The sequence below is a fragment of the Epinephelus lanceolatus genome, chromosome 12 (genome assembly GCF_041903045.1).
Source record: "Epinephelus lanceolatus isolate andai-2023 chromosome 12, ASM4190304v1, whole genome shotgun sequence".
In the NCBI taxonomy this organism is placed as follows: domain Eukaryota; kingdom Metazoa; phylum Chordata; class Actinopteri; order Perciformes; family Serranidae; genus Epinephelus; species Epinephelus lanceolatus.
In genome coordinates, this window is record NC_135745.1 from 44,582,736 (window position 1) to 44,609,876 (window position 27,141).

At 44.0% G+C, this 27,141-nt stretch overlaps 1 protein-coding gene across 1 annotated transcript; it reads left to right on the forward strand.

Annotated features, from left to right (window-relative positions):
* Positions 1 to 6,105: 6,105 nt before the first annotated feature.
* On the forward strand, positions 6,106 to 23,372 carry cyp7b1 (cytochrome P450, family 7, subfamily B, polypeptide 1). Its single transcript, XM_033651449.2, has 6 exons — positions 6,106 to 6,599; positions 15,925 to 16,061; positions 17,191 to 17,802; positions 18,232 to 18,438; positions 18,554 to 18,732; positions 20,469 to 23,372. The coding sequence occupies exons 1-6, from the start codon at positions 6,529 to 6,531 to the stop codon at positions 20,760 to 20,762; spliced, it is 1,500 nt and encodes a 499-aa protein (XP_033507340.1). The 5' UTR covers positions 6,106 to 6,528; the 3' UTR covers positions 20,763 to 23,372.
* Positions 23,373 to 27,141: the final 3,769 nt, after the last annotated feature.

Sequence of the window (27,141 nt, forward strand, 5' to 3'; positions counted from 1 at the left end):
TCAGTAGGAAATCCACGTATGTCTTTGTACATGAGGCCCCTGATCTGACACAGACTGTAGGTACAGACAAACGTGGCGTGAAGTCTGGACCTGATGTCAGAGCTCGTCTGATCCTTCTGATTTTCAACAAACCAGCACAAATCATCTGAAACTGCAGAAACACGTCGACGCAAACATGTTTAACAGCTGCATATGAAATGATTCCATAGTTCCAATACCAAAACAATATAGATTGTATTATATTGACATCTTATTTTGAAGTTATAACTTTATTTATATTGAACCTTTAAACTGTTAAAGGGTTTTTTTGGGGAGTTTTTCCTGATCAGCTGTGAGGGTCATAAGGACAGAGGGATGTCGTATGCTGTAAAGCCCTGTGAGGCAAATTGTGATTTGTGATATTGGGCTTTATAAATAAAATTGATTGATTGATTGATTGATTGATTGATTGATTTAAACACAGAGACCTTTGACATCCAAGTCAAAGCAGAAGCAACAAACCTGTAAATAACAACAGAAACCAAACAATGTCAAACTGAGGCCGGACGCAAACCAAAGAAGATCAGGAGTATGTTAGAGAGAAGACGGATGATAATGAGACTGAGAGATAAAAACACACCAATAAAATAGAAAAATTATAATAATTAGGATTAAGACAGAATAAAAAGATGACATCACATAAAAGTCTAAAAAACCTGTTTGACAGAGTCAACAAGGAGTTAAATGTGTGACGACTGATGAACAGAGTTCAATCAGGAACTCTCTGATCAAACAATAAATCAATAAGATGATTAATCTGACGAGGCGTTTGATGTCATGTTTCATGACTCGGCATTATGGCGCTCAGCTCTGTGGACGTATTTTGGTCGAATAGGAAAAGTGTTAAAGTTTGGAGGACGAACAAAACCAGTTTGGACAGTCTGATGCTGAGGGACTGAGGGGTCGTAGAATGACAATGTGACGTCCTGCAGTGCGTGAAGAGTTTCTGTGACTCTGATCCTGAACACCACACACGCTGAACGGAGGGTTTTGTTTGGGACTGAAAGCCGAGCCGGACGTGTTATTGGGACGGACAAAGAGTTGTTGTTGACGCCTGAATGCAGCTCGTCACTGAGAGGTTACTGCAGTTCATCCAGAGAACACTGAGGAAAACACGGAGGCAGTGAACGCCTCATCCAACACTGTAAACATTTTAAAACTGACATGATAATCAATATAACATGCTGATACAAGAAAGAAATACAACAACCTGCACCCTGAAAATAAAGATTCAGATCGTGCAGTTTTTTAATCTGGAACGAATCAAAAAACTTGTCGATCTGTTATAATGGAGCAGCTCTTGTGTGACAGTGTGCTACTGTCTTCACACATTCACACACTGCAGCTGCACCAGGTGCCGCCTGCTCCTCAGTGACCTTTCATTCACACATGGATCAAACAGCCTCCTGAAACATTTGGGGTTCAGGACACTTCAACGTGCAGACTGGATCGAACTGCTGATCTTCTGACTGGAGGACGACCCGCTCTTCCTCTGAGCTACAGCCGATCTGTTTCTGACAGTCAGAGTTGATTTGCCACATCTTTGGAAACGTCTTCAGTCAGACACCTGAATTTGATCCTTTTTGAGCCGAGGGTCTGATCTCAGGCCGTCTCGACTCCGATCAGAAAAGTTTATGTTGCTGCTGTGAGTAAAGCTGCTCTCCTGCAGACAGTCTGCCCTGTTAGCACAAGCTAACGCAGCAGCGCTAACATCAACTCTGAGCTGCTAAACAGTCCCAACAAACTCATACAGACACAAAACGACTTCACTCTGTCGTTGAATAGTCAGTAACCGTCAGCTAACATTAGCTTTGTGATGCTGACAGTAGCCCTGTCATGTGATAAGACCAAAGGACTGGACGGAGGCCATCATCAAAAATGCTCACATGTGCAGCGCACACTTCATATCAGGTTAGGGAAAAAGTATTTCCTGTTGTAGGGATGAATAAGGTTATGTGTATTAAGGGTTATCATGTCCACCTCATCAGAAACTGGGGAGGGATTAAGAGGAAGATTGGATTTCTCTGCAACGCTAACTTTTTAGCACATTAGCTAACGTTAGCTTCCATAGCAAAACAAACAAGTGTGGTCCTCCTTTGTAAGATTGGCTTCCTGTGACATCATCCATCCACTGAGTGAGAGCATACGGGTCGGCCAGTCTGGTCCCGTTGGTCAGTGTTTACTTATTCAAGTAACACTGGCGGTCCCGGAGAGTGAGTGACCTGACATGGTGCGTTGGTAAATTCAGTCTGACGCTCTACACTAAAATGAGAGCCCTGTTGGTGGAAGAAACGCAGCGTTATATTTCTACATGAATGAACCAACGGTTAAGTTAATCACACATTCACTGCGCTCGGCGCTCTGCTGCTCCGTCTCCACAGACAGAGTGTCCAGAGTGCGCTCTGCCACTCTGAGAGTGCGCTGCTCTGGATAACCCAACGCTACATTCAGACAGCGCTCCCAATTTATCAACGCTCCAGTTTGTGTCAGAGTGCGCTCCCACACTCACAATGAGTGTTTCTGAACGCACCACTCACATCATCTTCCTCCATCGTCTAAAACAAGACAACACAACTTGTTAGCTAGCGCTAGCTAATGTCTGTGGAGAACTGTTTTGCCTCCAGCTAAGCCCCGCCCACCAACACACATCACACTGTGTACTGACAGTAAAGGGTCTGTAGCAGAATGATAATGTGGTGATTCCAAATGTTTCTGTAGCGCTGACACGGTGCTGTGGAAACACGTCTGATGACACCAGACTGTCTGCTGTGGTTCTGATTTGATTAATTTTCCATTAAATTTTGATAAAAAGATATAGTGCGGCTCCTCAGAGGTGTGTGTGTGTGTGTGTGTGTGTGTGTGTGTGACTGAACAGTTTGAGCTGAGTCATCCATCAGCTGTTGAGTCATCAAGCGCAACATGAAAAAACACGACACGTAGTCTCAACAGATGTTTATCTTATTGAGAAACCCAGCCGCAGCTTCCTGCCGTGATGTCATGATGATGTCATGATGACATGAATCACAGGTTCTTTGAATCAGCTGAAATAAAATGATCATCAAACACTCCTGCATCCTTTACTTCAACAAAATAAAAGACAAACTGTGTGACATGACTTGGACTCGAGTCACATTCACTTGGATTTGAGCCTGTTGACTCGAGGCACTTGACACCTTCTCCCAAAGCTCACAGATTTAGTTCATGTACAGAAACTACGTGCTGCTCAACAACAAGACAAATCACAATTTGCAAAACCTGCAGATCAGAAATTACAGACAGCGACGCAGCGACTCAGAGCAGAGTCTCTTCTTGTCTTTGGACCAGTGTGAGGAAATGATTTGAAGAGTAAGAAGGTACTGACAGAGAGCCACAAGCCGCTGCGTCCATCATGCCGCCATCTTGCCAAGTTCTAACATCATTCGACATTTGAAGTCACACAAAGAACAGTAAGTCAAAGTGAACTGTAACCAGGCCTCTGGGAACGCCGCTCAGTCTACTGCGATGTTTCCCAGCAGCCACTCGCAGTGTTACACTGACAAAACCTCCATTTTCCCCAGAGACCTTCATTTTAACAGAGACGTCTGTAAACTGCTGACAGGACACGTCCGACTGCAGACAAGCTCAGACATGACTTTCTAATATCAGGTAGAGATCCATGCAGGTTTGATATGTGCAACACCTCCCTGCAACTGAGAAAACAGAAAAGTGATTTAAAAGTCTGTGATGTCATCACAATGTAAAGACAGTATGAGGACAGTGTTGCTTATGAGGACAGTAGGAGGACAGTGTTGCTTATGAGGACAGTATAAAGACATTGCTGTTTATGAGGACAGTATAAAGACATTGCTGTTTATGAGGACAGTATGAGGACATGACTTCCTGCAGTTGGCGTGTCTCTGTGTTCATGTTCAGACAGAGTTCAGATGTTTCAGTCTTGACTCAGATATAGGACTGTTGATCAGCTCTGTCCTCAGAGACAAAGGACACGTCTACCTGTCCTACAAGTCCTCAGGTCAGAGACACAGGACATGTCTTATTATTATTATGCTACAATAATAATAATAATAATAATAATAATTGTTGTTGTTGTTTCCAAAAAGACAGAACACAAATAATCAGCAAAGAATTGAAATGAAAATAATAAAATTAAAATTAATCAAAACAAAACATGAGGATCAATAAAGCCTGTAATGACGTCACATTCATCATCAGCTCCATGTTTTGGGTCGGTGTCGGACGGAGACATCTCGAATCTGCGCAGAGAGGAGGGTCTGCTGCCAGACTCACCCGTGGGGACCGGAAGTCAATGTGCGTGGCCTTCACAATAAAAGCTCACAAACAAAAGAACATCAGAATAAAGTGTCTGAGAGGACACACATACAGAGGACACACACACTGAGGACACACACACTGAGGACACACACTGAGAGGACAGACACACACACACAGAGGACACACACACTGAGAGGACAGACACACACACTGAGAGGACAGACACACACATACAGAGGACACACACACTGAGGACACACACTGAGAGGACAGACACACACATACAGAGGACACACACACTGAGAGGACAGACACACACATACAGAGGACACACACACTGAGGACACACACTGAGAGGACAGACACACACATACAGAGGACACACACACTGAGAGGACAGACACACACATACAGAGGACACACACACTGAGGACACACACTGAGAGGACAGACACACACACACAGAGGACACACTCACAGAGGACGCACACACTGAGAGGACAGACACACACACTGAGAGGACAGACACACACACTGAGAGGACAGACACACACACACAGAGGACACACACACAGAGGACACAGAGAGACAGACTGGGGACATCTTACAGACTGAATTCAGTTAAACTCAAACTGTAGTTTTTATGAACAGTCTGTTTGGAGTCTAGTTGATGAATAAATGAACAGTGTTAAAGATTTAATGTGAAGCAGTGCTGCTTCCGGTCAGAGCAGCCTCAACAGATGTTTCATCATTTCATCAGCAGCTCCTTCCTGTGACTGTGTCAGTTAGGGCTGCCACCTTGGATTTGTGAAAAAAAGGAACACTAAACCAAATGTTTGAGGCGGAGGGCTCGGCCATTATTACCAGTTCAGACTGACCAATGAACATGAAATTCAGACACAGGAGACCAGATTTGCCATCACTTCATGTCCTTCTATGTGCCTGTATTTTATATTAATTTTTATATCAATGAAAAAAAAACAAATCCGTGTTACTAAATTCTTACATGTTTACATGTATCTCACCATAGCAAGTTGGAAGTTGACATATTCTGCCATATATGAAGAGGGGAGACTCTCTGGAATCTGGCAATATAAGAACCATGATGGTGGGACAGTCTGTCACTTCACAGCTGTCCAAAACATGTGGTTTGTGCCAGGCAGACATGATTGCCAGTATTTTTTCATTATTGCAAGAAATTCCATTGATTCATTCACAAGTCAAAAATGTGTTTTATCTGAAAGAAACATGCAATATTTACATCTAAGATCATAGAAAAATAGTCAACCAAGTGCAATGATGTCCTCCAAGATAATATTTGTTTTTCAGTTTCAGTTATATATTGGGGAGACATTTTGGGCATTGGTGGGGGGGCACGTGTCCCCCTCAATGTATATGGTGACTACGGCCCTGTCATGCATGCATAATTAGGCTGCAGTTGTCTGGGTGCGCAAAGGTGAAGTGGCTGGTCTTGTCATACAAAGTTTGATGGAGTGTCAACTGGACAATATGGAGATATTTGCATCTTGAAAGCCGGACTACAAATGTGGATAGACAGGGAGAAACACACGCAAGCCTAAGACGTGGTAAGATACGATATTCCTCACTATATGAAGTGACTGATAACAAGATCTGTATAATGGACTGTAAAGAAATTCATCAAGTTTTTATTTTGTAGACACTTGATCTGTATTTATAGCGTGATGGGATGACAGCACAGTGATGTGTGTGTTATCAGTGGAAAGCTCAGCTCCTGTGCTTTCATGTGATATGCGTGGCATTTCTGTGCGATGCTGCGTTCGCGAGTAATCCATCCAAGAGAGAGCTGTATGAAAGCTCTGTTACACATCATTTTAGTGTAACTTTATCATTTTCTTTCGCTGTGAAAACATTCGGAAAGCTACGATTCCGCTGTTTCACGTGATATGTGTGGCTTCTCGCTATGACGCACGGTCGCGGAGAAAAACCATAGAGAAGAACAGATGTGAATTTGGACGCACTATGCGTCGTGCTGGATGGACTCCTTGGCCTGCTGCTGCTGCATTTTCCCCAAAAAACGGGACGGGTGGCAACTGTAGTGTCAGTCCTACTGCAGCAGCGCGGACTTTATTTTGAAGGTCACAGTCGGATGCAGTGTGTGTGTGTGTGTGGGTGTGTGTCCTGAGCTCCACAGTGAATGTTGAGTGTCGGTGAGTGTGAGCGGACAGAAACAGAGAGATGTCCCCGCTGCTGCTGCTCCTGCTCGGCCTGCTGGCCCTGATCCTCTGCGTCCTCCGCTCCAGGACCAGGTCAGTACTGTCTCCGTCTGTACCGCGGTACTCAAGTACTCGGATACTTAATCTGAGCACACTGCGGTCAAATCTTTACTCAAGTATAAATGTCTGAGGGTTACCAGAGGTGGAGGCTCAAATACCGCAGTGTGTGACACAGGTAGGCTCAGCGCAGGGGCGATTCTAGGATCAGAGGTTTCGGGGTGCTGAGCACCCAGACAGCTGCCCGGCCAGCCAAGATAAATTTCACTGTTTTGTACATTTTAACTCAATTTCATTCCCACATTTGTGAAAGAAAAACACTTTTTGGGAAAGTCTGTGACTAAACCATCAAATGTGATAAAGGTTATTTAAATGCTGAGTCACAGGAAAAGAGGAATGGAGTGGAATCATAAAAGAAACATATCGTAACTCTGATTTCTGGAGGAAGATACAGCAGCTCCTCAACATACACATAAACAGTATGTACTAGTGTTGTCACGATACCAAAATCTTTGTTTCGGTACCAATACCAATATGAATTTCAATACTTTTCGATACTCTTCGGTACTTTTCCTAAGGAAAAGTCCTTTTGGATACAAACCTTTAGAACAATAAATAGTAGGGGTGTAACACTACCAAAAAATCATGGTTCTGTCAGTACCTCGGTACGGACGTCACGGTTTGGTAACTCAAATGTTTCACCAAGTTTGTGTTGTCTCTTGTTGTCTCCCTTTGCGAGGCAGACTTTCTCTTGTCTTTTTTCACGTGTGCCAGCTGTGGATGTTGATACAGATGATGTCATACACACCACTTGCGCAATCTGTGCTCCAATAGGAACAAGAAAGGTGTTTGTGTGCATAAATGAATTAAATAAATGAATGAATTGAATCAATTTAAAAAGTACTGGTATTTTCCAAATGCAGTATAGTACTGTTTGGAATACTCTAGTACCACGGTGCTATTTTAGTACCGCTATACCGTGCAACACTAGTATGTATGTTTCTGGAGTAAAGCAGCCCCCTATAGTGAGGACCAAAAATACCAAAAATGGACCTTGGACTTATTTTTTGGACTTCTATTTGAAATGCAATGCACAACATGTAACATTAACACATTAACAGTTATTGACTTTTTCAATGTTTGTCTCTGCCTTTTTCCTTCTTGTCTGTATTATATAATACAAATACATAAATAAAAATACACTTCAAAAAAGAAAAGTGCTTGAAATCTACAAAATAATAATAATAAATACACACAATAGGAGTTATAATGTTAATGGGCATCCAGTCAGTTAGCTAGTCAGTAGCACCTTGGCTTCAATATTAATATTTTTGTTGTTAAAATATTACGTTTCAACCAAGTACTGTGTGGTTTTGACACTTTTGTATCTTGTTAAAAAGGACATACAGTAAAAAAAAAAATAAAAATAAATAAAAACCTCTCAAATTTTAGGGGTGCTGGGATTCAATTTAGGGGTGCTTCAGCACCCCCACAAATGGGCTAGAAACGCCTATGGCTCAGCGTCATGTATCCCACAGCTCACACACACAGTTATGACACAAAACGATAAAATATTATAAATATAAATATAACCAGAACAGAACAAAAGTAAATATAAAAAAGAATAAAAATGAACGGGAGAAATAAAAGAAGTTAAACTCCAGAGTGATGTCACTGCACATTAAAGCCAGTTTATACAGACAGGTCTTTAGTTTTCTTACATTACACTGGAAGTACTGGGAGCATGTTAGCCTGGCTAATAACAACAGTTTAGGGGCAGCGCTCTCAGCAGGACTTTCATTGGACACATAGGAACATTTTAAAATCAAGCAGTGAAGGAGCTCAGTGTGATAACATGACCTCTGACCTATGGAGGGGTGGAGTCACTACGGCTTTATAAACAAGTCAAACAACTTTAAAATCACCTCTAGAAGATACAGGCAAAGACGGTGGATAAACCAAGACGGTCCACTGCGGGTCAGTTTCCTGTATCAGTGTCACGTGGGGTTGGCGACCAGCACGCCCCTTTAGGAGACTAACAGCAGGTCCTGAGTCCATTGACTTCAGTGGGAGAAATGAACGTGATTACAGATTAGGGCCGATTCTTTCGCCCCATAGTCATGGAAGCAGATATTGGACCCATTTACCACAAGCCACATATCTTCAGAACATCCTGACACCAAAATGGCAAATTTCAGACGGACAAATTGTTCAAGACCTGTCTCTGTCTCAACAACACACTCTCGCGAGATCTGACAACAGATATCTCCTCTCTGGTGCTGAAATCAGTGCAGTTTCACCAAAGATACTGGATTACTAAAAATATCTTTTCCAGCGGATATCTTAGTTACAACATGATTGAGCTAGCAAAGCAGTTTTGTGTTGCTATGTGTGGTATTTATTCAGTTTTGGGAAATCACGATGTCTAGAAAGCATCAGTGGCTGCAGCTGACAGGGACAGCTAACAGCAGCAGCAAAGCTAACATCAGGACGTCATCTGTTAAAAGCCTCCCGTTGTCGGATACGACATGAAACTACTCCAGTTAGCTCAATCATGTTGTAACTAAGACATCCGCTGGAAAAAATATTTTTTTCACGGGCCATTTATTTATTTAGCTTACGGCCAGTAAGGGTACACACATGCTGACAGAAGCGAGGTTGGGGATACTCGTCTTTGATTGGGCTACGGGGGACAACGCCTACTTAGGAGACCGGAAATGTAAACCATGTCATACAATGGGAGGATATTGTAGGCGGGCCATCTTGAAGTAATCCAGTATCTTTGATACAGGGCGCTGGTGTAGTGACGTCACAGTGATGTCATGTGATCCATTGTCCTTGTTTTAGCTGACACTGATGTAGCGTCCTGGACTTACAGGAAGTTTATATTTCTGTGTTGAATCAATGCTGTCAGGCTACACCGTAGGCTCTATACGTTGACGTAGAGCCTGCGCTGTAGCCTGACGTGCACCTCCCCAGAAATGTAACTCCACAGTGTCACAGTGACGCAGACCTCCTGTCTGTCTCTGTGAGCTGAAACCATTTCCCTCAGTGGAAACAAAGCTTTGATTTACTTTAATTTCACAGATAAGAAACAATAAATTGTGAAGACAATAAAGCCTCCACACACTGTGTGTGATTTATCCTGGCTGAAATATGAGCAGAGGAAATCTCTGCTAGCTGCTAGGCTAATTTATACAATGTAAAATGCCATAGGCTTGTGCTAACAACGTTAGCATGTTGTATTTGTGGGGAAAATGTGTCCAGATAAAGACAAGTGTTTGTCTGTGAATGCTGCAAGTTATAGTGAAGCTGATTTGTGTTTGAAACTGTCTCTATTAAGCCATGTTTAATGTGTGTTTACTGTGTGTTTAATGTGTGTTTAATGTGTGTTTAATGTGTATTTAATGTGTGTTTTGAATCAACTAAACTTTACAGCACTTCACAGAAACCTCTGCCACCACCTAGTGTTTTGGTGGTGTAACTGCAGAGTGACACAGACACACCACCACACGTGTAAATTCTCACAATGACGTAGATTATGGCGTAGGGTTTGCATACGTCAATAAATCCGGCTTAATTGTAGTTTTCTTATTGACATTTTGGGTTGTTTGGTAATAAAAGCATGAGTGAGTGTTTCAGCATCTTTCTGGGTTTAAAAAGGTCGGACCTTAGCGATGTTCTGAAGATGATAAAGGGATGTTTTGATGAATGTGTTAAAATGAGAATTAAAATTTAAATCAGAGTCTGAAACCACTCCTGAGTTATTATTATCAGTTTGAATGTGCTCGCTGAGGTCACAAAACTCTGAGTGCAGGTTTTCTCTCGCTGCTGCTTTTTGGTCCAATTAAAAGAATCTGAGTTTTTCTTTTTCAGTATCTAACGCTGCACTGAAGTCTAACAGAAGAAGAACAGCCACATTGTTTTCATCCACAATAATTCAGAGATCATTTACAACCTTGAGTCGGGCCGTCTCTGTGCTGAGGTCCGCTCCGTACCCAGACTGTGACCTTTCTGTTAGGGATGTGTGCGATTAGACGTCTAATCGATTAATCATCCGCCCCCTCGCTAGTCGGCACCAGAGATATCAGTCAGTTAAACCAATTAGTGTTTTATTCATGTACAAGGCTGCTTAACTGTCATGCAGCCGCCCGCCACTAGTGGGAGCTACAGAGCCGTTAGACAGCAGTCCCCCTCCCCGCGGTAATGCTCCAGTAGACTGGAGTTTTAAACTGGAGAGACGTCCTCTCATAAACCAGCACGGTTTGATCTAGAACATGAATTCAGCAGCAATGAATCTTTTTGAGACGTTATATTATTTGTTTAAGAGTTGTTGTCAGATAATGTGCAGGTTCACATTCATACTGCACGCAGCAACATGCCTCATTTCAGCTGAAGTTTAATTATAATTTACATGTTGTTTTATTAACTCTAAAGTGAAGTGCATCATTTCTGTCAGATAATCTGCAGGGTTCAATGTGCCCCAAACTTCACAGGCACTTTATTTATTTCAGATGTTATTCATGTCTGTAATTGTTTCAGTCTGAGTGATCTGAGTTTGAGACGAGGTTTCACCACTGAGGTCTGAACGCTGTGGGAAATGTGCCTGAACTGAGTGAGGAGTTTATTATACGTGTCTCTGTAAGCAGGATTTGAACAGCTTGGTTGGGACGGGGTCTAGAGCACATGTAGCGGACTTCAGTCTGTTAATCACCTGGCACACGGTGTCTTCTGACATCATGTTAAAGGACGACATTATGGACCAGGGCCCCGGGAGGTCCCAGGAAGTTTGACAGTCCACATGTCCAATCCTGGCTCTGATAACAGCTATCTTCTCTTTAAAACATGAGGCGAATTTATTGCATTTTAGAGGTGATGAAGAGTGATGAAGATCAAGAGCTGGTGATGGATTCAGACTGTCAGTTGTGGAAAAAAGCACCTTGGGATTATTTTGGTGACCTGAAATAATCTTTGGGAAACAGACTCGTCTGTGTCTCCAGACTGAAGTGTTGTAAACTGGCACTCAGTGAACATGTAAAGTCAAAGTATCTGAGGATTATCAGCAGTAACAGGACTAATACCTGTTTAGACTCACCGGTGCAGTGATGACATCATCTGTGATCAGGATCAGGTCAGAGTCATGCTGCGTTCGTTTTGTACTCGGAGGTCGGAAGCCGGAATGACGTCACCTCCGAGTTGACAAGTTTTTGCATTCTAGTTGACAACGGTGGACAAGTCGGAAAAAAACATGGACGCCTGCAAGAAAGCCTTTGTTGCCCTCACACGTTGGGAGTATAGACAGCTTCAAAACCATCGTGCACTCCAACTGATGAACGCCGCAGATGAGGCTGACCTGATGTGAAACAGAGGAGATAAAGTTGCTATAAACAGTACTGTAGCAGAGTGTTTACTCACTGTGTATGTAGTTTCGCTCACCAGACCTTCCTCAAGAAAAGAAAGGTCTGGCTGGGCCGACTCTCACTTTAAGATTGGAGAAAAAAACACCCCAGGCTTTTTTTTATTTCTTTCAACCAATCACAGTCGTTCTGGGCGGTGCCACAGCAACGGTGCGCTTGCAAAAATATTGCCAGGGGGAAACAGGTTTTGGTGTAACACGCCCACAAAAATATCACCTACAGGACGCGAACCATGGCAGAAAAATGGCTACATCCCCGCAAGATCAAACACGCAAAAGTTAGTGAAGGACGTGTTGAAAACTGCTACACAACCGGAGGTGGTTGGGTTCCGCCCAATGAGAGGCTGATCTATGCAGCGAACTTCCGCCCACTCAGACTACTATATATGTGACCGGCAGCCATCTTGAATTCGTAAGTTGGGGTTGATGCGGTCGGAAATCTGATCTCAGGGTGCGTTCAAGTTTAAACTTCCGACTGGGAACTGGGAATTTCCGATCTCAGAGTACAAAACGAACGCAGCATCAGTCTCAGCTCTGATAATCATTTACGGACCAAAGCTCACCAGGGGTCCTGAGCCATGTGTTGGGAACAGCCATGTTAACCCTTAAAAGTCCGTCTCCATGACAACGGTTGTGAATCATCAGTTTGGGGGATTTTTCCTGATTTCAGATCAGCTGAACTCGAGCGGGGTTTTCCGCTCGTAATGTCTCCCAGCTGTCTTCCTCTGTGGTTTCTGTTTTCATTCTGTCTGTCTTCCTCTTCTGCCCTCGTGTATTTAGATTCATCACACTGTTACACACACACACACACACACACACACACACACAGACACAGACACAGACAGACAGACACACACACACACCCCCACACACAAACACACACACAGACACACACACACACCCCCACACACAAACACACACACACACACACACACACACACACACACACAGGTCCTGTTTATACGACAATGATTTCAACTGAAAACAGCAAACTTTAGTTGCGTTTTGGCTGCCTGAAAACACAACGATTTGAAAACAGGTTCCACAGTGCAACTTTTTGCAAACGGCAGCGTCTCCGTTGTCATGTAAACATGCAATATGCAGTTCCTCTGAAAACGGAGACTTTTCACACACGTGCATTATGGTTCCAGTCACTAGGCACGCCGACCGTCACAACAACAATGCCGAGCTGTGTTTGTGCTGTTCAACCTGTTGCTTTGAAGTGACAGACTTTTCTGTTTTTAGAGAAACTGTTGTCGTGTAAACAGAGCCTGAGTCTATCCTCCTGTTTCAGTCTGTGTGTATTATAGTGAAGGAATGTGATTATCAGACTTGTATCCTGCTGGGAGGACGTCCTGCTACTGCTGACCCACTTCTTAAACAACACACACACACACACACACACACAGTGACTTGTCATTAGGTGTGGTCACTTTCAGCAGAAACACGTAAAACAAGATAACAAAGTTAATCATCAGTGAAACTGCAGCTCAGTGATTAGAACAGTGTTTCAGACTTTATTTATTAGTCTGTGAAATAAACGAACCTGAAACTGGAAGAGAAACAATAACAGCTGATTAATCTGATCGACTGATCGTTCAGTTCAGATCAAAGACAAAGAGTCTATATCACAGATGATCTGTGTGTGTGTGTGTGTGTGTGTGTGTGTGTGTTTGTGTGTGTGTGATTGTGTGTGTGTGTGTGTGTGTGTGTCTGTCTGTGTGTGTGTGTCTGTGTGTGTGTTTGTGTGTGTCTGTGTGTGTCTGTGTGTGTGTGTGTGTCTGTGTGTGTGTTTGTGTGTGTGTGTGAGTGTGTGTGTGTGTGTGTGTGTGTGTGTGTGTGTGTGTGTGTCTGTCTGTGTGTGTGTGTGTGTGTGTGTGTGTCTGTGTGTGTGTGTGTGTGTGTGTGTGTGTGTGTGTGTGTCTGTCTGTGTGTGTGTGTGTGTGTGTGTGTGTCTGTGTGTGTGTGTGTGTGTGTGTGTGTGTGCCTGCTACATAGTGAGGACTAAACCATTTAGCAACAGTGTGAGGACATTTTGGCCGGTCCTCCTTCTTCATCGGCCTGTTTGAGGGTTAAAGCCTGGCTTTAGGGTTCAACTTACAGTTACATGTAGGTCACGGTGACAGTTGAGACATGGTACCTAGACCCTCGGTGTGTTCAGACAGTCCTCTTAAATGTGGGCGGGGTTGTTGTCACTCACTGCTCCGTCCAGCACTCGCTGTATTTCCTCATCAGCGGTGACACAGATGGAAGTCTGCACCTGGTTTATCGTCCACAGAACGAGGCTGCACGCCCACATTTTCACAACAAAATAGAACAGGCTGCAGTGAGAGTCTCTCTCCATGGGATATTTAAAAATAGCAGCTTTGTGCATTTAGTCCTTCTCAGGCAAGCTCAGGGGTTTAGTGTTGCTGTAGCCCACAGGAAGTGAGGATTAGAATATATGACCTTCACATAATCCGCTCCAAATTCATCTATATTTTTAAAGTCATTACTAAAAGTGTGTGTCATATAAAAACTAAAGTGATGGTCAAAGTTGTCACAGTGAAATTTAAGGTGTGCTGATGGATTCACGTCATCAACTCATGCATTGAGTAACATTACAAGTTAACGTTCCACCTTAAAAGTTGCCGGCAGTCGGCCCAGTGAATGAAGTGATTTTTTTCTCTTTCATTTTATAGTTGTAGTTTACTGATGTATGAACAGAGGTTACATAAAACCAGAGTGAGCGTCCTCTACTGACCAATCAGACTGCAGTGTTCACAGCTCCACCTTTTAGTACCAGATCTGTGTGCTAGGTACCCCAACAGAGGGGGGACCAAACATGGGGACGCTAAGGAACGCTTCTGTTGGGACCATCCACAACTTTCACTGTGGAGACAGAAACTATGAACAGCTGGGAGGAGGCGGGGCTTCAGTCATGATGGTTAAAGTTAGGGACTGTTATCAGAGGAGGGGGGTTGCTGTGGTGCTGTGTGAAACTCCCTCCACCATAAATGAGTTGTTAGATTTTTAAAACTTTGATGTTTGCGGCCATGATTAGTGTCTCTGTGCTGTCTGTCAGTCCAGCATTCTCCAGCCACTGGTAGGTCTTCTTGATATCAGCCACTTCCTCTACCTGACGGTGGTATGCACCATGTAGGGACTTGTCCCTCCATGTTGTTTGCTGCTCCACCTCTTTGCCCTCATCAGGTTTCTGTTACCTGAAGCATTCACTTAGCAGCTCGTCCTTTGGGGCCGTCTTCCTGACGTATTCCTGGATTTTGGATGTTTGATCCTGGATAGTGGTTCTGATGCTCACTAGTCCTCGGCCTCCCTCTTTCCTCTTAGTGTATCAGGGTGCTGGACTTGGGCTGGAACCCTCCATGCATGGTGCTGTCTTGTCTTGATATCTGTGGCTTCTGTCTCTCTCTGTATACATACACATATATATATTTATTTATATATATATATATGTGTGCACACATATGTATAATGGGAGCAGCTGTACTGTGAGAACATGGGGAACAAAGAAGTTGACCTCTGCCTGTGTTGAGACAGAAACGTGGGAGAGAGCTGAGGGTTCATTGATATGTGACACTGCAGAGAGGAGGGCTGGTGTTTGTTTCAGATCTCAGGTCAGTTAAAGACGAGGGCGTGTGTACAGTCTGAGGTTACTTCTTGTTCCAGCTTGTTTGGTTTCAATTCAATTATTTTCATTGTAAATGAACACAATGGAATTCAATGCACAGAATAAAACAGAACTCATTTAACCACAGAACATGAAACATGGAGTCCATGGGCAGATTCACAGACGCTGCCGGACACAAACAGCACGTGGTTACTGTTCAGTAATTAAATCAAAAGTCCACAAACATCCTGAGAAAAGTTCAGGTTCAGAAGGTTGAAGTCAAACAGCTCATGAAGCAGGCTGTGAAACACATTGTGTCTCTGTGTGTTCTGCAGAAGAGACGGTGAACCTCCGCTCATTAAAGGCTGGATTCCTTTCATTGGGAAGGCTCTGGAGTTCGGACAAGATGCCCACACATTTCTGGAAGAACAGAAGAAGAAGTGCGGAGACATTTTCACAGTACAGATCGCAGGTTGGTATTTAACCTCTGACACGTACTGTCACAACAGGCTGCTTCACCGGAGGCCGACTGCCAGGTCAAAGCAGAGGTCAGATTGTTTTAGGGGCTGTACGAGGTGAGACGCTCAGCGACCTACTGCTGCGGCAACTAAACATATGTTAGCCACCTAAAAACAAAACTAGTTCAGATACACACTGTATTTAGAATATTTTCACTGCTTCACCTGAATCATGTCAGACTGACTTACAACAGGAAACTGAAGCCATTACATCACTCTCTCCTCACAGCCAGACTCCACTGAGAAAACCAGTGATTTAACATGAGTGAACACAGAGCTGCTGGTCTGCTGCTGCCTCCATCTGTTAGTGTGTGTTACTGTGTGACTTTGGTGTTTAAAGGGTTAATTCAGATTCACCACAGTCACACAGTGACACAAACTGACTAACAGCTAAAATTACTGTTTTTGTCAGTGGAGTCTGGCTGTGATGAGAGTGTAGATGGAGACAGAGGTCATAAACAGCTCCTCTGACAGAAAGATAAAGCAGCGAAAATACTCCAAAGACAGCGTACGCTTAAACTGGAATTGATTTAATTTTGGCACTGCCCGTCCACATTACCAAGCTTCTGTGTCAGACTCCAGTCTGCCGACTGGTGTCTGCTGTTTGTAACACGCTCACTATAAATAGGAACCTCACACAGCCCGACTTCAAAAACCCAAAGTGTCCCTTTAACTAGCCGGACGGTCCACTCACTGACTGAAGTAACGTTCACACAGTGAAACATGTTTGTAGAGCAGAGTTACTCTCAGAGGTCAACAACATGACATCATCAAGGTCACCAAATCTGGGCTGTGAGAAACTCAAAGTTTAAAAACATGACGGTGACAGAGCTCCTGTCCTCAACACAGCAGATAAATACCAAAATTAAACCGTTGATAAAAACATGATGAAGTTTTATTCCATAATTATAAATATAAACATGATTAAACAACATGAAGTCAGATCAGAGAGTCAGAGTCTCTCTGTGGGAGTGAAGAGAGTCCAGATTCATTCGTCTCACACACACACACACACACACACACACACACTTTTGTCATGAAGACATTTTGTCCGTCCTCACTCAGGTGTCGTCTCCCCTGCAGGTAAATACATGACCTTCATCATGGACCCTCTGCTGTATCCAAACATCATCAAACATGGTCGACAGCTGGACTTCCACGAGTTCTCCGGTAAGGTGGCGCCCGTCACCTTCGGCTACCCGCCCGTCATCAGCAGGAAGTACCCCGGCCTGCAGGAGAAGATCAGCCGCTCCTTCCAGCTCCTCCAGGGAGACAACCTGTCCGCCCTGACAGAGAGCATGATGAGTAACCTGATGCTGGTGCTGCGTCAGGACCACCTGAGCGAGCAGCCGCATGGCGAGGGCGGCTGGAGGAGCAGCAACATGTACGAGTTCTGCAACTCCATCATGTTCGAGGCCACTTTCCTCACCATGTACGGCAGGCCGGCGTCCGCCAGCCGCCACAGCGGGATGGGCGTGCTGAGGGAGGACTTTGTCCGGTTTGACAACATGTTCCCGCTGCTCATCGCTCAGATCCCCATCTGGCTGCTGGGACAGACCAAGGCCATCCGAGAGAAGCTCATCAACTACTTCCTGCCCCACAGGATGTCGTACTGGTCCAACATGTCGCAGTTCATCAGGACGCGGTCGGAGGTGTTTGAGCAGTACGACGCGCTGAGGGACGTCGATAAAGCAGGTGTGGTCATGTGACTCATTTCTACTGCAGATAGTTCACCCTCAGTGTAGGCAGGATTTTCAGCTGATCGTCATGGCAACAGCCGTGACGTCATGTTCAAGGAGATTCTCGATCCTTCCAATCAGCAACAGTGTCTTTGCGAACAGTGTGTGCACTTTGTCTGCCGCACGTTAAGGAAGATGAATGAATGAATATTTGATACGATACTCTGGTACAGCTGAAACATCAGTTCTGTTTGTGATGTCACCAACACGTCTTTGAGTTTTATTAACGCACACAAAAAGTACAAACATCCAGATTTCTTCAGTTTTCAGTCTCTGTCATGATGAAGTCAAAAAATATTCCCAGCATTCATGTTTGTGCGCTTCTGGAGCGTTTGTTTTGTGTCTCCTCCGAGCTCTGACCGTCTCCTCTCCTCCTGACGTTCAGCTCATCACTTCGCCATCCTGTGGGCGTCTGTGGGGAACACCGTCCCCGCCACCTTCTGGGCCATGTACTACCTGGTGAGTCACCCCGAGGCTCTGCAGGTCGTCCGCCAGGAGATCCACGACGTCCTGAGGCTCAGCGGAGTCGAGTTCAGCAGCGACAGAGATGTGATGTTTGGCAGAGAGCAGCTGGAGGAGCTGGTTTATCTCGGTACGTCACTTTCCTCCGAAGCTTCTGCTCAGTCTCACCTGTGTTCGGTGGTACAGGTGAAGCTTGAGGAACATGTCTGATTTCCTGTTCTGAGAAACATGACTTTCTTTCACAGAGAGCGCCATCAACGAGAGCCTCCGCCTGTCCTCGGCCTCCATAAACATCCGTGTTGCTCAGGAGGACTTCAGCCTGAAGCTGGACGGCAAGCGCTCGGTGGCGGTCAGGAAAGGAGACTTCATCGCCCTCTACCCTCAGACTATGCACATGGACCCCGAGATCTACGAGGAGCCGCAGGTACGACTGATCGATCGTTAATCAATGATGAACTTTGATACACTGTCAGACCGAAACTCTCCCTTTACTCATCAAACATGATGAAGGTCGGCTGCTTTAAGGGGAATTTACACGGAGGTGTGTGTGTGTGTGTGTGAGTTAACTGAACAGTTAATGGACTTTTTGAGGGTATAAATTGGAGAAAACAAATGAAACCCGTCCTTTAATTAAAAAAGGGATACATTTTTATTTAAGATGATAAGGTAAGATATTTTTCATTTATTTGGTCAATTTTAAGAGTAAGGTATATTGTTATCCGTCAGTTTTTCCAGGAATTAACTTCATATTTTCAACTTAAATTTAAAGGGATAGTGCACCCAAAAATGTAAATTCAGCCATTATCTACTCACCCATATGCCGATGGAGGCCCTGGTGAAGTTTTAGAGTCCTCACATCACTTGCAGAGATCGGCGGGGGCAGCAGCTAGCACACCTAATGGCAGACGGCGCCCCAGACTAACGTCCAAGAACACAAAATTGAAACCACAAAATATCTCCATACTGCTCATCCATAGTGATCCAAGTGTGCTGCAGCCCCGACATAAAAAGTTGTTTCAATAAACGTCATATGAACTCTGTTTTTAGCCTCATTGTAGCCTGTAGCTCTGACTGCTTCTCTGTGCTCCGCCCTCACGTGTGCGCGCTCAGGGTGATCGGTGATGCACGGTCTCTGAAGAGCAGCAGTCTCGTCAGTACTGATGTCCAGATTCTCAAGTGCAGGCATCGCCAATTCCCAGTCTGAGCAGCAAAGACTTTCCTCATCCGTTGGCATTGCTTTGCATTTGAAACAACTACACCACCAGGTTTCCAGTGCTCGACTCCGGTATTCTGCGGCTGGCTGAGGCTCATGAGCTGCGGCGGCTGCTTCGTCCAGTAGCCTGAGTTCCGTCCGTATACTCGGGCTCAAACAAACACGGCTCAACAAAGAAATGCTGTTCCTCTTCAGTTTCAAAGTCTTCAGACATGTTGGGCTGTCCTTTGCTAAAAGACCGTAGTACAAATTATCTTTGCACTACGGCTTTCGCTGGTCTCGCGCAGGCGCGCACACGTGAGCGCGGAGCACAGAGAAGCAGTCAGAGCTACAGGCTACAGTGAGGCTAAAAACAGAGTTCATATGATGTTTTTCCAAACAACTTTTTATGTCGGGGCTTCAGGACACTTGGATCACTATGGATGAGCAGTATGGAGATATTTTGTGGATTCAATTTTGTGTTCTTGGACGTTAGTCTGGGGCGCCGTCTGCCATTAGGTGTGCTAGCCTAAATTATATAATGAATGTTTCTAATAATTTGTCCATTAATTCACCTCATAGTTACACCCCCAATCTGAAACCTTAATGGGAAAACTTAAGGTGCAAATAAGGGGACCTGAAATATTATTTTGTACAGTTTTAAGGGGTTTTCTCCTCTTATAAAAACTCCTTAATGTAGAAATTAAATCATGATTGTTTCCATTAATTTGGACTGAACCTGTTAAATATCTGAACACTGAACAAAATTTGATTTGATGCTAAAAAATATTTAAACTAAAATCCACGCACCTTAAAAACACCTTAAACTCATCATTCATCTTTTCAGTCATGTGACATCATTCTGTCCTCTGTCCTCTGAGACGGGGCTCTGTCTGTCCTCTGTCCTCACAGCTTGTCTTCACTGCCACAGTTTAACGAACTGTCTGTCCCCCTTTTGTCTCTGTCAGTCGTTCCGGTTCGACCGCTACATGCAGGACGGCCGGCTGAAGACAGACTTCTACAAAGACGGTCAGAGGCTGAAGTATTACCTCATGCCGTTTGGCTCCGGCTCGTCCATGTGTCCCGGACGATACTTCGCCATCAACGAGATCAAACAGTTCCTGTGTCTCCTGCTGCTCTACTTCGACCTGCAGCTGGAGGCGGGGCAGGACAGAGTCACTCTGGATGCCAGCAGAGCCGGACTGGGCATCCTGCTGCCCTCCAAGGACGTCCTCTTCCGCTACAGACTGCAGAGCGTCTGACCTGGTGTGTGTGTGTGTGTGTGTGTGCGTGTGTGTGTGTGTGTGTGCGTGCGTGTGTGTGCATGTGTGTGTGTGCGTGCGTGTCTGTGTGTGTGTGTGCGCGCGTGTGTGTGTGTGCGTGTGTGTGTGCGTGCGTGTGTGTGCATGTGTGTGCGTGTGTGCGTGTGTGTGTGTGTGCGCGTGTGTGTGTGTGTGTGTGCATGTGTGTGCATGTGTGTGTGTGTGTGTGTGTGTGTGTGTGTGTGTGTTTACTGCGGCGAGCTTCAGATTCTATTTTTATAACCCTGACACAGATTATAAGAGTGTACTTATAGTTATACAGTGGAAACACTGTGACAGCATGAGGGAGTCTCTCATGTCGACATGACCTGATCGAACTCGACCTGACTTGAATTGACAGGACTCAATGTGACCAGAAGGGACTTGATCTGATGCAACGCGACTCAACCATATTCAACTTAATTCGACCTGAAGGGATTTGGCAAGATTTGAACAGACATGTCACAACTCAGCCTGACTTAACTCAACTTGACTTGAAGAGACTCGATCTGATTCAAATTGACATGACTTTACTCAACCAAACTTGACTCAACTTGAACTGAAGGGACCTGTAATAACATGACTCAACCATGCTCAAGTCAACTCTTCCTGACTCTTCCTTGAACTGGAGGGACTCGACCTGAAGGGACTCGACCTGACTCAAATTGACATGACTCGACTAAACCTGGTTTGACTCAACACCCTAGCATAGATTCGACCAACTTGAACTGAAGGGACTTGACCTGACTCAAATTGACATGAAATGACTCGACCTGAAGGGACTCAAGCCGATGCGACACGACTCAACCATGCTCTTCCTGACGCAACTCGACCTGACTCAAATGTGAATCAACTCAACCTGACGTGACTTGACCCTGATGCAACCTTCACAAAGAAGGAACTCGAATTGACATGACTCAGCTCAACCATACTCAACTCAAGTCTTCTTGACACCACTTGACCTGAAGGGACTTGACCTGACACAGACTGACATGACTCGACTCAACCTGGCATGTCTCAACGTGACACAACAAGAACCAACCACGTTCGACTCAACTTGAACTGAAAGGACTTATTCTGACTCTGATAGACATGAAATGACTCGACCTGATGTGACTCGACCTGATGTAACTCGACCTGATGTGACTCGACCGGACTTTAGGATCACAGTGTGTAAATGAAAACACTTGGTGAAGCCCACAGGTCAGTGTTTCGATAATAACACGAACGTGTCCCATGTCAGCAGTCACTTCCTGTTTGTCCTCACAAACTCAGACTTGAGACAGACTAAATCATGTGGACGTATGGACCAAAGACTCGAGACACTGAGGACATGAGGACCTGAGGACCTGAGGACAGACTGTCTTTAACGGTCTTCATCAATGTACCTTGTTTCGTTAATCAGTGTCCTAACTGTGAGTCGTCCCTCTGACTGTGTACAGAGACATTTAGACTGTCTGTCCTCTGGGGACAGACGATTGTCCTGAACAGTGATCTCAGCTGATAGAGACACTAAACTGCAGTAACTCTAAAGGAACATTACAAAGTTTTATCTTCATGTTTTTAATCACGTCTTTAGTTTTTACAGATAGGAGCAGTCCAAGATTTCACTGAGACACGTCTCAGTCACGTTTCATCCGTCTCTGAATTTAGCCTAGCTTAGCATAAGACTGAAAGCAGGGGGAAACTGTTAGCCTAGCTTAGCACAGTGGCTGAAAGCAGGGGGAAACTGTTAGCCTAGCTTAGCATAAGACTGAAAGCAGGGGGAAACTGTTAGCCAAGGTTAGCACAGAGGCTGAAAGCAGGGGGAAACTGTTAGCCTAGCTTAGCACAGAGGCTGAAAGCAGGGGGAAACTGTTAGCCTAGCTTAGCACAGAGACTGAAAGCAAGAGGAAACTGTTAGCCTAGCTTAGCACAGAGACTGAAAGCAAGAGGAAACTGTTAGCCTAGCTTAGCACAGAGACTGAAAGCAAGAGAAAACTGTTAGCCTAGCTTAGCACAGAGACTGAAAGCAAGAGGAAACTCTTAGCCTAGCTTAGCACAGAGACTGAATGCAAGAGGAAACTGTTAGCCTAGCTTAGCACAGAGACTGAATGCAAGAGGAAACTGTTAGCCTAGCTTAGCACAGAGACTGAAGGCGGGGTCAGCCCTATGTTTCCAATAGGCATCCTCCTTCCTTAATGTTTCCTCTATGAGCCTATGACGCCTCCAGAGGGCTGGAAAGTGACTCCAAGCATCCCAGGAGCCCCCCTCTCTATGCCAACCCGGCTTCCCAGAGGTATTGATGCACTGCAAACTATGGTTTGCGTCCAGCTGCTGCGCTTCATTCGACTGATCTGACCGGAAGCTAGTCAATGCGAGGCCTCTGTGCTACTTAGTTTAGTTTGTTTATTTAAAAGGACAGTGTGCACTTACATTAAATGTTTGCAATAAACAAAGAGATGGACGCACCAGATTTAGCTAAAAGCTACATTCCGTCTGTAGTCCATTGCTACTGGATAATAGGTTGGGTGTAACTGGCTACCAAAGTGGGAGAAAGGGTGATAAAATCTTATACAAATTTATGAAAAAGGAAATGTGGGAACATAGAACTGTGGGAACACAAAGCTGTGGGAACATAGGCACACTCCCCTGAAAGCAGGGGGAAACTGTTAGCTTAGCTTAGCACAAAGACTGAATTTCAGAGGAAACTGTTAGCCTAGGTTAGCACAGAGACTGAAAGCAGGGGGAAACTGTTAGCTTAGCTTAGCACAAAGACTGAATTTCAGAGGAAACTGTTAGCCTAGGTTAGCACAGAGACTGAAAGCAGGGGGAAACTGTTAGCTTAGCTTAGCACAAAGACTGAATTTCAGAGGAAACTGTTAGCCTAGGTTAGCACAGAGACTGAAAGCAGGGGGAAACTGTTAGCCTAGCTTAGCACAAAGACTGAATTTCAGAGGAAACTGTTAGCCTAGGTTAGCACAGAGACTGAAAGCGGGGGAAACGGTTAGCCTGGCTCCCTCCAAACATTTCAGATCTCCATGAGCAGCGTGACTGAAAAACTCCAGGGGTCGTATTCACAAAGCTTCCTCGTGCTAAGAGTTGCTCCTAGTGACGAAATTCTAAGAAAATTCTTAGAATTGTGACGTTTTCTTAGAAATTCCACTTAAAGTTAAGACGAGGTCTTTGTAAAGATGAACGTTTTTCACAGAGCATCTTAACCTTAAGAGAGCTCCTAAGGTGAGAAACTGTTGGGAGCAGGAGGAGGAGTTTAAGAGTTTCTGAATCAGAGGAGAAAATGGTGGAAACACAAAGAGGTCAGAGAAACAGTCTCTAATCACAAAATGACAGTGAGTCAATGAAACACTACAGATGAGATCGTGCAGGGAGAATGTTTGTGGTCCATCTCATTTGAGATACACACTCATTTCACACCTGACAAAATAACGCTATAACACCAGAAATAAAATGATCACAATATTAAGATATTTGAAAAACTCTACAAGAGCAGCAGTGATGACTTTTGTCTCCTCAGTGAGGTCACAGTTTCTGTCTCTTCCTCGCTCAGAGTCGCTCTGAGAACTTTCCTAAATCCCTCCTGAGCTCAGACTCCTTACTGACAGTCAGGAGCTCTGTGAGAGAGTTCTCAGGACGTTTGTGAATACGACCCCAGGAGATTAATTTTTAGCCAATCAGATGGCAGCTGTAAAACATAATATCCACATAATGAAAATGTTTTTTGAGTCATTTATTTTTTTAAGATTTTTATTTTAGAAAATTGTATAATATGAATTATAAACACTGAATCCTTCCATGTCGTTAATAAACACTTTTTTACTCTGAACTGAACTCGTCCACTTTTCAAACCCAAATGTTTGTCATCAGAGACGTCCATCAGTCGGAGTTTATCTCTTCATCACGTCATGTTGCAGCTGCTAAAGTTTAAATGTGATGATTTAATATATTGATGAGTTTATTTTCTTACGATGCATCATAATTTGTTCGTTGATTATATTTTGTTTTACTGATGTGAATCTGCACAGTAAGTATCAGATAAATGAGCGCTGTAAAAACGACCATAGTCTCCTCTAAGATGTGGAGTTCAGGTCCCACCGCGCACAGCTGAGGTCTACGGGTCCTCAGAGGGACATTTGGATCCACTCAGTTGTTGCAGTGTGATTTCCCGCCGCTAGAGGCAGCAGTGACGGCAGCAGCTGCTCCGGTCAGTGAAAGAAGAAGAAACTACGCGCCATCTTGGATTTACTGGCGTTGTGTTGACTTTAGTGATGAACACCTGAGGCCCACCTGTCCAGGTGAAGAGGACGTGTTTTCGTCACTGTAAAGCCGCCTGATGTTGGTGTGTGTCTCTGGAAGAGACGCCGGAAGTTCCTCCGTCATGAGGTGAGTTAATTTCTCTGTGGACAGTTTTCATAAACTCTGAGGCGAAATGTTTCCACAGTGACGTGACGACCTGCAGGTCCCGGATCAGATGCGACAGGTTTTAAATGTGTCAACAGACTGTATCTGTGTGAGCTCTGTTAGTGGAGTGTTTAATTTTCACCCGCCGCCATTTTGAATGACAGTCAGTCTGTGTTACATTCAAGGGGTCTCTGCAGAATGGGAACAAAAACTAGACCAGGGAACAAGTTACCTAAATGAAGTAACTCAGCTTACAGGACGTGACTCCTGTCATCATCATCATCATCATCATCATTAGTATTTTGAAGCTGGATTTTATTTGCTGTGTGTACAACACGACCTGAACGCAACATAAGCAGCAGCTAAAAGATAAATGTAAAGTTTTTATTTATTTATTTATTTTTTTAAAAGCTTTATTTCCAGTCAAAAAGGCGTCATATGACTCTTGAATACAGGTTACAGTGTTACTATAACTGAGCTAACTGTACAGTGAGATAAATAATAAAGATAAAAACAGTGGTCCTTCAGCAGTGAAGGTACACACATAGTGTGCAGACACAGGGCCTCTGTAGTTACACTATCTCACACGTGTTTAATGATTTCATTTAGAAATGAAGGTAAAATGGGGCCAGTTTTTGTTTAAAGAGGCAACAGATAGAATTCATTTGTTTCTTAGCTTGGCGCCACCTAGTGTCAGTGGTGTTGCGTCGCACTGTGGCAACGACCAAAGTGAGCGTGGGGATCAGAGATAATGAATAAAATGTAGGCTGTAAAGCCACCAGTATACCTCTATGTATATGTAGAATAAGAAGGTGTGTGGACACTCTACTAAATAAATGAGTAAAGAGACCGAGCAACAATTATCAGATTTATCTGAAGAAAAAACAAATAGTAATGCAAATAATTATAGCAGAATGCACAGTACCAGTACAAACAGCTCACAGTAAATGATACCAATATGTACAGTATCAGTACAAACAGCTCACAGTAAATGATACCAATATGTACAGTATCAGTACAAACAGCTCACAGTAAATGATACCAATATGTACAGTATCAGTACAAACAACAGTAGACACAGTGGAATTATACCAATATGCACATGTAAACAGTCCCCATTCTAGAATAAACGCTACCGTATGGAAACCATGCGGCCGGTTGGAGCTCAAATTGAATGGGAAACAAAGTCCAGTGTTCAGTGTTCATTCTGGCTCTAGCTAACGTCAGATTAACAGTCACAGATCCTGTCAGCTATGAGCTCGTCGTGTTGACACTGAATGTAACAGCAAAATCTTTATTACTGTTCTTATTATTGGTCAGGATGATCTTTGAAGGACTGACAACAGAAGGGTTACTGTTGGTTGAACAAATATTTCATGACTATAACTTGAAACATTTTGTTTGAAAAGTCTCCTCTTAGAATGAAACTCAACTGAAGGAGAGATTCAACGTCCAGTTGAATTTTTATTTTCAGTGTCATAGATAAGTGAACGTACACTGTGTGATACCGTCAGTTTTTATATCATGATGAACCTTAAAACCAGTGTATCACTGCAACCCTGCTTTCATCCAGTGAGCCATAACGTTAATTTAGCTAACGTTAAGTGTTGCTGTCCTCTCTGCGCCTACTGCACTGCACACGCCCCTTTAGCTTTAATTGACTAAAGAAAAGAATCCCGTGTTTTTTCGCCATGAATAATTTAAAGTATCTCTCATCGTCAGGCCCAAACACAATCTGTGGATTCATTAATAATTGTTAGTGTTTGATCCAAAATGAAAATCTGCAAAATGCTTTTGCTGGTAATGTGATCGACAATATTTATTTATGTTTTTGAACCAGAATAACGTCACACAACACGTTCAGACCTGAAATGATGTCCAGCAGGTGAAAAGAACGACTTAGTGGAAACTGAAGGTTCAGTGCGCAGCAGAGAGAACAAAC

What these genes read in the sequence shown, in the direction of transcription:
- cyp7b1 (XM_033651449.2), top strand. Translation starts at nt 6,529, where the DNA reads ATGTCCCCGCTGCTGCTGCTCCTGCTCGGCCTGCTGGCCCTGATCCTC. An exon ending in TTTCACAGTACAGATCGCAG is followed by an intron (nt 16,062 to 17,190) that starts GTTGGTATTTAA and finishes TCTCCCCTGCAG; the next exon opens with GTAAATACATGACCTTCATC. An exon ending in GAGGGACGTCGATAAAGCAG is followed by an intron (nt 17,803 to 18,231) that starts GTGTGGTCATGT and finishes CCTGACGTTCAG; the next exon opens with CTCATCACTTCGCCATCCTG.